The 15,798-nt window shown below is 44.8% G+C and overlaps 1 protein-coding gene across 1 annotated transcript in view; it reads right to left on the bottom strand.

The window, feature by feature from the left end:
• Positions 1-1,374: 1,374 nt before the first annotated feature.
• Positions 1,375-15,798, bottom strand: part of LOC115101556 (zinc finger E-box-binding homeobox 1-like) — a 95,845-nt gene continuing 81,421 nt past the window's right edge. Inside the window, 9 exon segments of the mRNA XM_065005640.1 lie at positions 1,375-5,135; positions 7,626-7,809; positions 8,910-10,427; positions 10,719-11,049; positions 11,051-11,168; positions 11,768-11,885; positions 14,532-14,743; positions 14,895-15,012; positions 15,015-15,079. Of these exon segments, the coding sequence (XP_064861712.1) occupies positions 3,745-5,135; positions 7,626-7,809; positions 8,910-10,427; positions 10,719-11,049; positions 11,051-11,168; positions 11,768-11,885; positions 14,532-14,743; positions 14,895-15,012; positions 15,015-15,079 (4,055 nt within the window). The 3' untranslated portion in view covers positions 1,375-3,744.

Raw genomic sequence — 15,798 nt, 5'->3', positions numbered from 1 at the left:
TCCATGATCATTTATCTGATTCCCAGCCCTGAGATGCATGTAGACCACATCTTCCACCTCCAGTAGCAGTGACACTCCATTGGAGGAATTAACAACATGACCACTACCTTGGTGATCAGTACAAGCAAGCCATTTGTTGTTCATTCTTAAACAATAATGCGCATGCAGGTTGGGAACTAAAAACTCCATATAAAACAAAACCTGAACAGTCACATACACTTAGGTTGGAGTCATTAAAACTCGTTTTTCAACCACTCCACAAATTTCTTGTTAACAAACTATAGATTTGGCAAGTCGGTTAGGACATCTACTTTGTGCATGACACAAGTAATTTTAACAACAATTGTTTACAGATTATTTCACTTGTAATTCACTGTATCACAATTCCAGTGGGTCAGAAGTTGACATGCACTAAGTTGACTGTGCCTTTAAACAGCTTGGAAATTTCCAGAAAATTATGTAATGTCTTTAGAAGCTCCCAATAGGCTAATTGACATATGTGTGGGTAGAACTGAAAAAGCGTGTGCAAGCAAGGAGGCCTACAAACCTGACTCAGTTACACCAGCTCTGGCAGGAGAAATGGGCCAATATTCACCCAACTTATTGTGGGAAGCTTGTGGAAGGCTACCCAAAACGTTTGACCCAAGTTAAACTATTTAAAGGAAATCCTACCAAATACTAATTGAGTGTATGTAAACTTCTGACCCACTGGGAATGTGATGAAAGAAATCAAAGCTGAAATAAATAATTCTCTCTACTATTATTCTGACATTTCACATTCTTAAAATAAAGTGGTGATCCTAACTGTCCTAAAACAGGGAATTTTTACTAGGATTAAATGTCAGGAATTGTGAAAAACTGAGTTTAAATATTTTTGGCTAAGGTGTATGTAAACTTCCGACTTCAATTGTATATTGTAATCATTTAAAAAAATATATGTTATACTAATTGCTTAGAGAGATTTTGTTTAACAAGTAATCATTTTTTCTCAAAGATGGTCAAAAGTATTGTTTTCAATATCTTTCAATACTTCACATTGCAAGGCACTGAGCCTTTTCCTAAAATGTTTTATGAGATTGGAAAAAAACATTGGGAGGGATCTTAGACCATTCCTCCATAAAGGATGTTTACATTGGTTGGATGATATAAATGTATTTATTTGGCGTGGAAATCAGGATGCATAAGCAGAGAATAACCCCATACCTAATGTAAAATATAACCATACTAACCCCTACCCCTACTAACGACACGCATCAATCACTACATCAACCATTGTCTCCTGACTCCCACTAAGAACTAAAGAGCAAGTATATGATATATTACAGATGAATTAAACATTGTTACATAAAAATAAAGATCACCCAATCTCAGAAACGCTTTCTTGTATTTTATTGTGATGGTGGGGTCATAAAAAAACAACTATAAAAACAGACAGATTAAACAGGAAATGTATAAAACAAAGAGTAGCCTCTGACATAATAACAACAATGTAACAAATTGGCACAAAACTGAAAGAAAAAGAGTATGTTGACAAAAAAAGGGAGTTACGTATATCTTCATAACAACAGCGAGGACTCATGCGTTTAGTCACACAGTTAGTTTTCAGTAGCTTTCATATCAAATTAAGGACGAGGTCAGTCTAACCGACTCGTCCGATGATGGATGCACATGGAACACTTTTCATTTCTCTCTTCATTTGTGGCTTTTCTTGTTCTTTTCTTTTTTACAGCTTAAACAGACATCATGTTGACGTAATACTTCAGGTTGCTTTTTTTGAAAACAAACTTCGTGACTCCTAGAGCTGTACTTCAGACCGCTCTGGATTCATTGACCGTCAAATCATTTTTCATACTAAAATATATTATTATTGTATCAATTCAAACTACAGTATTGTACACTACAATGTGTGTAATAAATAACCATAAAGAAATATAAAAATAAGACACATAAATATAAAAAGTCCTCTAAAAACTAAATAGGTACACTTTCATCAGTGACAAGGGTTCTAATACTGCCAAATGCACACATGAAAAATACTAAAGCCAAACTGAAAAAGAATGAAGTAACACTGTTAGGTCAAATCAACTGAAACACGTCATAAAACACAGGGACCATATTCACTAACATTTGTTACCTGAAGTGAGGGTTAGTTTGCCACCATTTTTTAAAACAAGTGCACTCAACTAATAATGGCTGACGCTCCAACACAGGAAAATCCCCTTAAACACAGTAAAAACCTTTCCCATCCATCTTATTCTCTTTGTCACTTTTGTCACATGAAAGATTCCTTATTCGTGCTATTGTCCGCGTCCCAAATGGCCACTTTTTCCCTCCATAGTATAGTACTTTGACCAGAGCCCTATAGTGCACCAATAGGGAATATGGTGCCATTTGGGATGAAGCACTATTTAACAAAAAATGTGTCCAAGCAAGTAAACAAACATTATTCAATATGGGCCTTGCGCAGATTGAAAGATGTACTGGCTACATCCGTGAAGTAAAAATAACACTGTTCAATGGCACTTACAGCACACAGGACTGGTCTTGCATAAGGCTGGAGGCATTGGGGTGGGGTACAATGCAGAGAACTGCCCCCCTCCTGCTTCATATGACCCTATAACACTGATGATCATTGATTAACAACCTACCTAACCGAAAACAAGGGGTGTCCCAATAATCAAACCTTTCTCCAAACGTGCGCACTTGCTCTCTTCCCTTCATGGATTTGAAAGGAAATGACTGGTATACAAAATATTGTGTAAACTTCTTGTAGTTTAGCCCATGCCTACACCAATCCAATGCTTTTCAATTTGTGGGGAGTAGTAAACAAGTGCACACTGCAGGAAGGAGAGATTATTGGGGCGCGACCAAGGAGGAGCATGGTAAGAATGCTGGATTTGAGGTTGTGACACCTTCCCTGATAGGACAGTTTGGTTATGGCATCAGATGCCACATCATCATCCCCACCCTCTCACCTCTCCCTAGCCTGGTCCCAGATCTGTTTGTGCTCTTGCCAATTCCATTGCTGTCCTCGACAAGCCAAACATGGCAAGACAATGAGTGACAAGGAGTTAACACGATAGAACAAACAGACTGGCACTCAGGCTAACCCCTTCCCACCCATACCCCAGAATCCTCTTTTCTTCTTAAGGCTAACAATCCAACTTAAAACAAAATGCTATGCTAAGATTAGCTAACATAAAGACGATCTATAGCTAGTGTGTACATAATCATACTAAAGGGTGCACAACACATCATGAGGCATGTTTTATCCATAGGTAAACCAGGAATACTGTAGTGCAGATGTTTTGTTTTTTTACAACTCAATAAAATACTGATTTTAGCAAACACCATCATTTGGCAATAAAAAGGTATAGAAATCTTTCTTCAACTGTACAGGTTAAAAGGTTAAAACATGAGCTGCAAAATGAGTAATAACACTGACAAACAGAAATGACCTGGGATCGGATGTCTCACTCTCAGTAACAAATGTCCACATGGGTGTTTCTTTCTTTTCAAATGTATAATACTTCTATAAACAAGGTCTAAGTAACACTGATTTTTTTCCACAAATAAAAGTCACTTCTTTTTTTGTCTAGTTCAGGCACACCTGGGTTTGAACACAGTAGTGGACCGACAACACAGCATCAACATGGCAGCCATGTTTGTTTTGTTTCTTCTTCTGACAACAAGACAATATTTTCCTGTCCTGCTATTTGACATTTTCAACACAAAATGTATTTTTCATTCACTGTTCATCTTGTTTTCCTCTGTTTCTTTCTGTCCATCTTCTAATGTTTCTGTAATCTTCTCCTTGTCCACATGCGGTTCTTTGTCCTCTGTTTCCTTCTCTGTTCCTACAGTTTCCTTCTCTGTTACCACAGTTTCCTTCTCTGCCTCTCCTTCCTCCCCCTCTCCCATCACCTGTACCTCCATCTCCTCCTCCTTCTCTTTATCATACACATCTTTCTCCTGTTTCTTTCTGTCCTCTGTTTCCTTAGCCTTCTCTGTTACCACAGTTTCCTTCTCTGCCTCTCCTCCCTCCCCCTCTCCCATCACCTGTACCTCCATCTCCTGCTCCTCCTCATACACATCTTTCTCCTGTTTCTTTCTGTCCTCTGTTTCCTTAGCCTTCTCTGTTACCACAGTTTCCTTCTCTACCTCTCCTTCCTCCCCCTCCCCCATCACCTGTACCTCCATCTCCTGCTCCTCCTCATACACATCTTTCTCCTGCTGTACAGACTCCTCTCTGCTCTCTTCCTCTCTCCTCCATTCCTCTTCCTCCCCCTCCTTCTGGTGTGCCTCCTCCTCTCTCCTCCCTTCTTCCTCCTCCTCTCTTCTCCCTTCCTCCTCTTCCTCACACACCTGCTCCTGCTGTACAGACTTCTCTTCCTCTCTCCTCCCTTCCTCCTTCTTTTCCTGCTGTCCCTCCTCCTCTTCCTGCTGTGCCTCCTCCTCTCTGCTCTCTTCTTCCTCCTCCTCTTCCTGCTGTGCCTCCTCTTCTTCCTGCTGTGCCTCCTCCTCTTCCTGCTGTCCCTCCTCCTCTTTCTGCTGTGCCTCCTCCTCTCTGCTCCCTTCTTCCTCCTCCTCTTCCTGCTGTCCCTCCTCCTCTTCCTGCTGTCCCTCCTCCTCTTCCTGCTGTGCCTCCTCCTCTCTGCTCCCTTCTTCCTCCTCCTCTTGCCTCTCCCCTTCAAACTCCTCCACCTCGTAGATCTCACTCTCTTCATCATCCTCGCCCACCTGCACCACCCGTATGTCGTCCATGCTCATGGCTTCCATGCCTTCCTCCTCTCCTTCCTCTTCCTCCAGCTCCTCCTCACTCTCCCTCTCGTCTGAGTCCAATTGGGAGGGAGGGGAGGTGGGCCGGCTATCTGATTGCTGCTCCTCTGCTTGGGGGCTCATTTCGGGGGTCATCCTGAGCCGACGCCCCACCTGATGATCTCCTTGGGGCTCCTTCTTGCAGTATGAGTATCGGTGGTTCATGTGCTGGGAGTAGGAGCCCGAGTGGGAGAAACACTTGCCACACTTGTCACACCGGTAGGGCTTCTCTCCAGAGTGCAGACGCGTGTGCTCTATCAAGTGGTGCTTGTGTTTGAAGGCTTTGTTGCAGATGCCACACTCATGTGGACGTTTTCCTGAAAACAGAAGAGAAGAAGAGAGAAGAGTAGATTACTTTAGTGTCCAATGTACATGGATGTTTAACAGAAACTTGATTTAAAACCCTCTGAAAGACACACAGCCACATACTGAGTTTGGGTTGGAAAAGTTGGAGAGAGAAACAGAGTTTCAAACTCAACCAACTTCTCCATTAAACACACCACAGATGTCTGCTTAACCCTGTAAACAAGTTTTTTTCAATCCGCAACCCATTACTCTTGATTTGCTCTGTGTGTGTGTGTGTGTGTGTGTGTGTGTGTGTGTGTGTGTGTGTGTGTGTGTGTGTGTGTGTGTGTGTGTGTGTGTGTGTGTGTGTGTGTGTGTGTGTGTGTGTGTGTGTGTGTGTGTGTGTGTGTGTGTGTGTGTGTGTGTGTGTGTGTGTGCACCTTGCTTTTACCATTACATCAGGTCTGTCACTGTCTACATTACACTGACCTGCCTGTAGACTGTGACCTGTGAAATCAACAGCATTTGTTATGGAAACAGTATCATAACACAAATCCTCACAATTAAGTATTACTGAACAAAAATATAAATGCAACATGCAACAATTTCAATAATTTTACCGCGTGACAGTTCATATAAGAAAATCAGTCAATTTCAATAAATTCATTAGGCCCTAATCTATGGATTGACTGGGCAGTGGTGCAGCCATGGGTGGGCTTGGGAGGGCATAGGCTCATCCACTGGGGAGCCAGGCCCAGCCAATCAGAATGAGTTTTTCAACACAAAAGGGCTCTACTAGAGACAGAAATACTCCTCAGTTTCAACAGCTATCCGGGTGGCTGGCCTCAGACCATCCCGCCGGTGAAGAAGCCGGATGTGGAAGTCCTGGTCTGGAGTGGTTACACGTTGTCTGCGGTTGTGAGGCCGGTTGGACGTACTACCAAATTTGGAGGCGGCTTATGGTAGAGGAATTAACATACATTTCTCTGTCAACAGCTCCGGTAGACAATCCTGCAGTCAGCATGCCAATTGCACGCTCCCTCAAAACTTGAGACATCTGTAGCATTGTGTTGTGTGACAAAACTGCACATTTTAGAGTGGCCTTTCATTGTCCGAAGCACAAGGTGCACCTGTGTAATGATCATTCCATTTAATCAGCTTCTTGATATGCCACACCTGTCAGGTGGATGGATTGCCTTGGCAAGGGAGAAATGCTCACTAAGAGGGATGTAAACACATTTGTGCGCAAAATTGGAGAGAAATACACTTTTTATGCATATGGAAGATTTCTGGGATATTTTATTTCAGCTCATGAAACATGGGACCAACACTTTACATGTTGCATTTATATTTTTGTTCAGCATAAAACACTTCAGAATATTCTCCCAAACGGATTCCAGCAGGTCTGTTGCACAGGAATATTTTTCAGTAAAATAAACAAACATCTTAGTGTGAATGGAGATCAAGCAGGGGCCCTGGTTAAAAGTAGTGCACTATAAAGGGTTCAACTGGGCCCATCCCCTTTTCTGAAGTGATTTGGACACTGCCTGCCTGTCCTATGCCAGGCCAGGTTCGCTTCCCAAATGGCACACTATTTCCTATATGGACCCAGGTCAAAAGTTGTTCACTGTATAGGGGATATGGGGCCATTTGGCCCAGGCTTCACAATGCCATTGGCTATGTGTGGTCTGGGAGTAGTGCAGTCATGGCTGGACCAGAGCAATACCCACCTGCCCACTCAGAATAGAATGGAGTACGGCTAATTGTAAACAGACTTTGTGTCCCAAATGGCACCCTATTCTCCTATGGGTCCTGGTCAAAAGTAGTGCACTACATTTGCACTACATGGGTGCCATTTGGGATGCACACAGAGCCTTTTTTGGCAAATCCAAATCGAATCAAAGTGCTGGAGCCAGTAGTTACGCATGCATCTGATAGGAAATAATTCATGTGTGTTTTAGGAGGACATTAGGTGGTTTAAAGATGCACTATGCAGAAAAATGGCTCCTCCATTTCCTGGTTGCAAAAATTCAAATAGTTTGCCTAATTTCAGTTAATGTGACAAAACAAGCAGTTATTGGGTAGAATCTGTACAATCTAAACCGCTGTGAAATATATTTTCCATAACCAAAAATATTGTATTTTCAGCTGTTTGAAGCTGGCTAAAATACCATCTTCAGGGAAGAACCATTGGTTTACCATATGAAAGTGCCAGGTAAAGTAAAGACCTTGGTGTTTTAAATGCCTGTCAATGCCATCCACATTCTTCATATCATGCAAGAAGTGAAGTAATGTCTCATAGCAAGACGAGAAGGAATGGCACAGGCCGGGCAGCACTCATTAAAAAGTCAAGAATTATCAGAGTAGGAGTGCTGATCTAAGATCAGGTTCCCACCTGTCGGTATAATCTTATTCATCGTGATCTAAAAGGCAAAGCTGATCCTAAATCCACACTCCCACTCTGAGATGCTATATACGGCCCCTGACCCAATGGACCCGCAACCGCCGGGCATATGATTTACCTGTGTGTTCGTATTTATGCCTGAGCAGGGAGCTGCTCTTCTGGAAGATCTTGTCACATAGGTCACAGGCATACATGCCACTCTCCAGCCGACGCATCTTCTTCTGTGGAGGGGCTGAGTCCGAGTCGTTCTGCTCCTCTACCGCCGACACGCTCTCTGAACTGGTGTCTGCCTTCTCCTCCTCCTCAAAGTAAAAGAGAGATGCTTTAATCATTTATCATTATTATTAAGTATTTCACTTATTATGCTTTTCTTTACATAAACATTTTCCCAGTTCTTACAAAGCAAAATAATGATAATGCAAAACCCGAAATCTGTTCTAATGTGACATTGCTATTACTGTATAATCATGCAAGACTAGACCATAAAAGCAGCAGTATGTAAAACACAGTGTTTCCACTGTCACAGGCCTTTGTGTCAGTTCTAGTGAGCCAGCAGGAGTACTTAGATAGATCTGTCTGCCAGACACTGACAGACGTGGGTTTTCAGACAGACAACGCGCTGTGAGCTGCTCACATGTATAAACATGCAAGGATTCATTCTGCTAGTCTTTCTTTACACACACACACACGCACACAAACACACACACACACACACACACACACACACACACACACACACACACACACACACACACACACACACACACACACACACACACACACACACACACACACACACACACACACACACCATCCCTTGACTCCTACTGGAAGAATCCAACTCAACTCCAGGCTGCGGCAGATAATTCTGTCTGCTGTCATGCACGCACAGAGTATTAGGTAACTTCACCTGGTACATACATCATCCAGCTCAGGGAAGCCTGGAGGGAGCCCAAACCATTCAGCCAGGACTGCTTTCATTTTTCCACAGGCAGGGGGAAAGCGTTCCAAATTGCATCCGATTCCCTATATAGTGCACTACTTTTGACCAGAGCACTATGGGCCCTGGCCAAAAGTTCTACACTATATAGGGTATAGAGTACCAATTGAGATGCAGACTTACTTCTTGGTGCTGGGTTATTCAGGCTACTCAGTAAAACTGCAGGAAACTCACAGTGCATTCCTCCTCATTTCTCCTCTGCTCTTCAACTGAATCAATGTGTTCTGTTAGACACGTGTGTGTGTGTGTGTGTGTGTGTGTGTGTGTGTGTGTGGTATCCCTCTCCTTCACTGATTGATTTTCCCCTAATATTGATGAATAACCATCTCTGTGTCCCATCTACTGTATATATTCCTATTGTCTCATCTCACACATTGTGAATAGCTTTGCTCACAAACCAACCTGGCAACCATTGAGTATGACAGTCTTCTGGGCTCCGTCGGCCCCAGTGGCGTTGCTGCCTGCTTTAGTGGTGTATGTGTAGGTAAGCTGGGGGATGAGAATAGTCCGTTTGGTGGTGCCAGTGGAGATGGCCCTGAGACAGGGCACACCGCTGCCCTGGTTGGTGATGGCTACTAGCTGGGTGGTCATGATGTTAACCGGGCTGGAGGTGGCCATCTGCGGGGGGGAAGTGACGTAGATGGTGTTGGTGGTTCCCTGAGCCTGGAGCTGGGTTTGGAACCCTGGGAGCTGGGCCTGGAGCTGGGGTTGGAGCTGGGCCTGGAGCTGGGGTTGGAGCTGGGCCTGGATCTGGGCCTGGAGCTGGGGTTGGAGCTGGGACTGGAGCTGGGTTTGGAGCTGGGGATGGGACGTTTCCTTCTTCAAACAGGTGAGGTTGAGGGGTTGCTCCTGGGGGACATGGGGGACCTGGGGCTCTGATTGGGGCTGCTTGGGAAGGGACAGGTCCAGGGGAAGATCTTGAGATTCGCCCTCTGAGTCCTCCTCCGTTTTCACGATGACCCGGCCGCTGGAGGAGAGGTTTAGTGGTGAAGGAGCCGAGGCTGAGACCAAGGGGGAGGCGGAGGTCGAGGCAGGGGAACTTTTGGGAGGTTGGGAAGATGATGTCTCCTGGGTTTGGGCCGAGGCGAGTTGCTCCTCTGTCTGCTCTCCGCTCTTCTCTTGGGCCGCCTGGGTCTCTGTGCTAGGACCTGTTGAAGGTAGAGGGGAAGAGGAACCAGGGGGCTCTACAGTAATCTGACCGGACTGCATCTTCTCAAACCATTTCTTGACTATGTCCACGGGCAACCTGACATTGTCAGAGATCTTGGCCAGCTCTTCCTCGGTGGGCTCTGCGTTTAAGGCAAAGTAGGCCTTGAGGAGGGAGAGCAGGTTCTTCAGAGGGGGCTGGCCTGGTGTTATCCCTGCTTCTGCCAGCAGGGCGGCGATAGAGGGGTCCAGGGGGCTGACGTCACCCCCCTCCCCATTGGTAGGTTTACAGTGCTGGAGCATGTGTAGTGCATCCAAACCACCAGGACAGTCATCACACAGCAGACATGTTGTCTTGCCTGTCTGGGCCTTTGCTGTTTCACCCTCCTTACTCTGCTCTGCCTCTGCCTCGGTCTGAGCCTCCTCTTTCTCCATCTCCTTCTCAGACTCCGAGTCGGGCTGCTCGGTCTTGATGATGCTGAGGTCCTGGGTGAGTATCTCTGTTACTTTGGAGGCTGGCTGTGTGTTTGTGGTGGTGGGGGCAGGGAGAGGTTCCTTCTTGAGGAGCTGAGGTGCGCTGGGCTGTTGGGCCAAGCTGGGCTCCAGGGTGTAGTTAATAATGATCTTGGTGGTTCCGTCTTGGTCCACGAAGCCAGGGAGGCTGATGGCTGAGATGACCTGCTGCCCAGCCTGCCCCACCACCCCCTGCTTGGACGTCACCAGCCCGTTGGCCGTCCCCAGCACCTGGCGAAACACATTCCCATCCATGGCCACCTTGGAAATAAGAGCACCACAATGGAAATAAGAAACCTTTTTTTGGTGCTATCCTTGATGAGTAGTGGTACTAAAGCTTCATGTTCAAATGTGAAAAGTCACTGGGATGATAGACACACCAACTGCGAGGTTAACAAATGACCACAACATCAAGGGGCTCCATACAATAGCTAGATTTGGTCATTTCTGACCGCAAGGGGCCTTTTACACCTTTTTGTATTTAAAAAAATAATCATTTTAAATGCATGGTTGAATTCTGTTTTTAAATCGGCAAATAAATACAAATCAAACCTTGAGTACGTTCTGCAGGTCGCTGAGATTAATACTGATAGGAGACATCAAACCAACGGTGGGCAGTACCACCGCCTGGACCGTGCCCTGGGGTACCGCCATGCCACCGGTAAACACTGTCCCGTTAGTCCCTGCTGCCCCGTTAGGCCCCACCGCCACCGGCTTGTACTCATATTCCACCGGCTCGGATTTGATCTGGTTGACGGGGAGCTGCTCCTGAAGGGGCTTGCCATCTGTCTTCTCCCCCCGGAGGAGCAGTCGGGTAGGGGCTACGGGGGCAGTGCCGGAAAGCTGGTTCTGGGTGGTGGGGGTCTGGGAGGCCTTCATGACTGGTCGGGGTACCGTTGACAGGCACCATGCCAACACACTTCTTACTGCTGATGTGGGAGCTGTAGGACCCGGAGTGGGAAAATCGCTTCTTACAGTTGGGGCACTCGTATGGCTTCTCTCCTGAGAGAAATTTGTCAAATAAGAAGAATAGAGTAATCAAATAAAGCTACTTCCAGGAAACATCTGAAAACATAAGGTTTGTGTCCCAAATGGCACCCAATTCCCTATATAGTGCACTACGTTTGACGCCTATGGGTCCTGGTCAGAAGTAGTGCACTACCTGGGGAATAGGGTGCCATTTGGGATGCAGATGCACCTATTATTAACAAACAGGCTGAGGTAATGGAGTCATGTCCCTGAAGCCAACAGCAACAGAATTATGACACATTGGCCAGAAGCACAGATTCAATAATTATCATAATCAAGAATCAGAAATTATAGAGCGGCATATTATAAACATATCAAAGGAAATGGTTAGATACATCTGGACCAGCAGTGCTGTGAATATAGTCACTAGGATTCTGTCCCAAATGACATCCTCTTCCCTATAGCCTATAGTGCACTACCTTTGACCAGGACTGTGTCCCAATTGGCCAATAGGGCTCTGGTCAAAATTAGTGCGCTATATTAGAGAATAGGATAGCATTTGGGACTTAACCATGTGAGTCATCCCATGTGTGTGTTGCCATGGTGACCAAGGTGTTGCCAGTATTACTCACCGCTGTGAATACGCAGGTGCTCCTTCAGGTGGTGCTTGTATTTAAAAGCCTTGGAACACTCTGTACACATGAACTTCCTATTCCCCCCTGTTGTTGTGGTGGTTTGGGGTGTGTGGCGCTAGCAGACAGACAGAAGGACAGACGGGTGAGTGAGGACACTCTCCAGTCAACGGGTACAGCATAGTTAATTTTTGCGTCCCAAATGGAACCCTATTCCCAATGCAGTGCACTACTTTTGACCAGGGTTCTGGGCTCTGGTCAAAAGTAGTGCAAAGTAGTGTGGTATATAGGGAATAGCATGCCATTTGGGACACAGGCAATGTGTTTGTTGTGCATGGTGAGAAGCCTCTTCAGTCAACGTGTACAGTGTAGTTAATGTGTGTGTTGTTCATGGGGATGTTTTGGTCTGGGTGAATATATTACATGTCACAACAGTACTCTGTCTGAAGTCAGTGCATACTCATGTTGCTGTCTGAAGTCAGTGCATACTCATATGTTGCTGTCTGAAGTCAGTGCATACTCATGTTGCTGTCTGAAGGGCGTGTAATGCATTCCCAGTCAACAGTAACAGTAATCCTGCGTGGCTCAGTTGGTAGGACATGGTGCTTGGATGCCAGGGTTGTGGGCTACATTCCCATGGGGAACCTGTACTAAATAGTATGAAAATGTATGCAGTCACTCTGGATAAAGACATCTTGGTTCAAATTGCTCTGTCAAAGAATAAAGGGAGAGTTCTGTACAGTACAATTCAAATACGGGTTTAAACATTTAATAGGTCAGCTAAAATGTTGTGTTCATCCCAAATGGCACCCTATTCCCGATGCAGTGCACATTTCTGACCAGAAAAAAGTATGCATTATATAGGGAATAGGGTTCTATTTGAGACGCAAATTTAGTTTGCATCTGTGTCAGCAGACAGTGATAAAAACAGTGCTGAGATAAGACAGAATTATGAATCGTAATGCAAAACAGAAATCCATAAAGTTAATTTATTCCACAGGAGCAGATAAACATCCAGGAATTTTTATAATATACAGTTCCAGTCAAAAGTTTGGACACATTCAACAGTTTTTCTTTTCATTTGACTATATTCTACATTGTAGAATAATAGTGAAGACATCAAAACTATGAAATAACACATATGGAATCATGTAGTAGCCAAACAAGTGTCATACAAATCAAAATTATTTACGTTTAGTGGGGTGTTAGTGGGGCTGGGAAGGATGGCTACTTCTTTAAAGTAGCCACCCTTTGCCTTGACGACAGCTTTACACACTCTTGGAATTTTCTCAACCAGCTTCACCTGGAATGCTTTTCCAACAGTCTTGAAGGAGTTCCCACATATGCTGAGCACATGTTGGCTGCTTTTCCTTCACACTGCGGTCCAACTAATCCCTAACCACCTCAATTGGGTTGAGGTCGGGTGATTGTGGAGGCCAGGTCATTTGATGCAGCACTCCATCACTCTCCTTCTTGGTCGAATAACCCTTACACAGCCTGGAGGTGTGTTGTGTCGTTGTCCTGTTGAAAAACAAATGATATTCCCACTAAGCCGAAACCAGATGGAATGGCGTATCGCTGCAGAATGCTGTGGTAGCCATGCTGGTCAAGTGTGCCTTAAATTCTAAATAAATAACAGGCAATGTCACCAACCAAGCACCCCCACACCATCACACCTCCTTCTCCATGCTTCACGGTGGGAACCACACATGTGGAGATCATCCGTTCACCTACTCTGCATCTCACAAAGACACAGTGGTTGGAAACCAAAATCTCAAATTTGGACTCATCAGACCAAAGGACAGATTTCCACCGGTCTAATGTCTATTGCTCGTGTTTCTTGGCCCAAGCAAGTTTCTTCTTATTATTGGTATCCTTTAGTAGTGGTTTCTTTGTAGCAATTCGACCATGAAGGCCTGATTCACGCAGTCTCCTCTGAACAGTTGATGTTGAGATGTGTCAGTTACTTGAACTCTGTGAAGCATTTATTTGTGCTGCAATTTCTGAGGCTGGTAACTCTAATGAACTTATCTTCTGCAGCAGAGGTAACTTTGGGTCTTCCCTTCCTGTGGCGGTCCTCATGAGAGCCAGTTTCATCATTGAACATGATGGTTTTTGCGACTGCACTTGAAGAAACTTTAAAAGTTCTTGAAATTTTCCGGATTGACTGACCTTTATGTCCTAAAGTAATGATGAACTGTCGTTTCTCTCTGCATATTTGAGGTGTTCTTGCCATAACATTGACTTGGTATTTTACCAAATAGGGCTATCTTCTGTATACCCCCTTACCTTAAAGCTCAAACGCATTAAGAAGGAAAGAAATTCCACAAATTAACTTTTAACACTCTTAATTGAAATGCAGTCCAGATGATTACCTCATGAAGCTGGTTGAGAGAATGCCAAGAGTGGCTACTTTGAAGAATATAAAATATATTTTTATTTGTATAAAAGTGGGAGGACTGATCGTATATTAATAACAGGCAGTCTGTGAGGGGGAGTGAGCTCAAGCAATGACAGCATTAGTGCTGCAAAAGTCTGGGATCTGTCCCAAAACACACAGGTTTTCCAGAAATCCCGTTTGGAGATCCCTGGAATCAGGAGGGAATAGGTAGGAATGCCAGAATCCTCCAACAGGGTATCCTCCAATCACAGGGACAAGGAAAGAAACAGGCACAGAGACAGGCATACCCGCACACACACACACACACACACACACACACACACACACACACACACACACAAACCAACATGTTGGTTGTGGTACCTGTACAGGTTCCTTGTGTTGAGTCTTGTGTTGGGTCATATGACGGTCCAGCTGTGTGCGGTAGGCGAAGGTGTAGCTGCACTGGGAGCAGCTGAAGTTGTCCTCACTCTTCTCGTGGCGCAGCTTGATGTGCTCCTTCAGGGCAGTGCAGCGTTTGTAGCCCCGCGAGCAGTACGGGCAGGTCAGGAGCTGGGAAAGAGCGTCTGGCGTGCCTGTATATATAGATAGAGAGAAGGAAAATACATTAAACGTGGAAGACCATGTTTTATGTGCCAAATCACTGAAAAGCTCTGCTGTCTCTCTGAAGATAGCATCATTATGAGTAGAAAAATAAGGTACGAGTTTTACGGTGCAGTGATGTACCATTCTCGTCTGGGACCCGTCTCTCAGAAATGCTCTTCTGCTCGTCCTCTGGAGCTTCGGGGTAGATGACCGCTGTATCCTCCAACTGTAGCATCTCCTCTACCAGGGCATCCTTACCCCCTCCTCCTCCTCCTCCTCCCCCCCTTCCTCCTCATCCTCCTCTTCAGAGCCACAGTCCTCCTTCACTGCAAAACAGAAACACAGGGATACATGGTTTAATATATCATGAAGCTGTTGCAGGTTCAGGTTGTTTTATATGTCTAGTGGCTCTCTCACACATTTGTATCTACAAGGAACTCTTTGCATATAACCATAATCTGTTGACAGGTTAATGTGGACTAAAATGTCACTGCAAAATATTAGGGTTCCTTCTTAACTCATCCCCAAAAGCCATGTAAACTTTAAAATCATTTCAGATCTAGTCTGTAGATTGTGAGAGAACAGTTCTCCCTTCTCCCTCTGTGTGACTAGTCTCTCAGATAACCACAGGATTGTGTGACCAGTCTTCCAGACCGTGTGCAGTGTGACAGCAGACAGCTGGAGGGCGCCTCAGGGTCTCTGTAACCTCAATCAGCCTTCAACCAGCTCTCCCTTCACACGGTATAGCCATGACTACAGCACAAGACCCTGGGCCATCTCTCTCTTTCTCTCTCTCTCTCTCACATATTACTCACAAACAAACATACACACAGCACATTGGATTTCAATTACACCTGAAAACAGTGTCTAAAAGAATAACAATTCCAACCATGGCCTGAAAATAATGCAAGGATAAAATGAAAACATGCATATACCAAGTTGATGTAGGCCTATGCCTTAGTAATATTGAACAAAGTGAAAGTGTGAAAGGTTAAACCATAACCACATATTAGTGTGAAACTCACCACTCCAAGCCTTCACAATG

This window comes from Oncorhynchus nerka, linkage group LG20 (assembly GCF_034236695.1).
Source record: "Oncorhynchus nerka isolate Pitt River linkage group LG20, Oner_Uvic_2.0, whole genome shotgun sequence".
Classification (NCBI taxonomy): Eukaryota; Metazoa; Chordata; class Actinopteri; order Salmoniformes; family Salmonidae; genus Oncorhynchus; species Oncorhynchus nerka.
The sequence above is the reverse complement of the archived record's forward strand: the minus strand, read 5'-3'. Positions and strand labels throughout refer to the sequence as shown.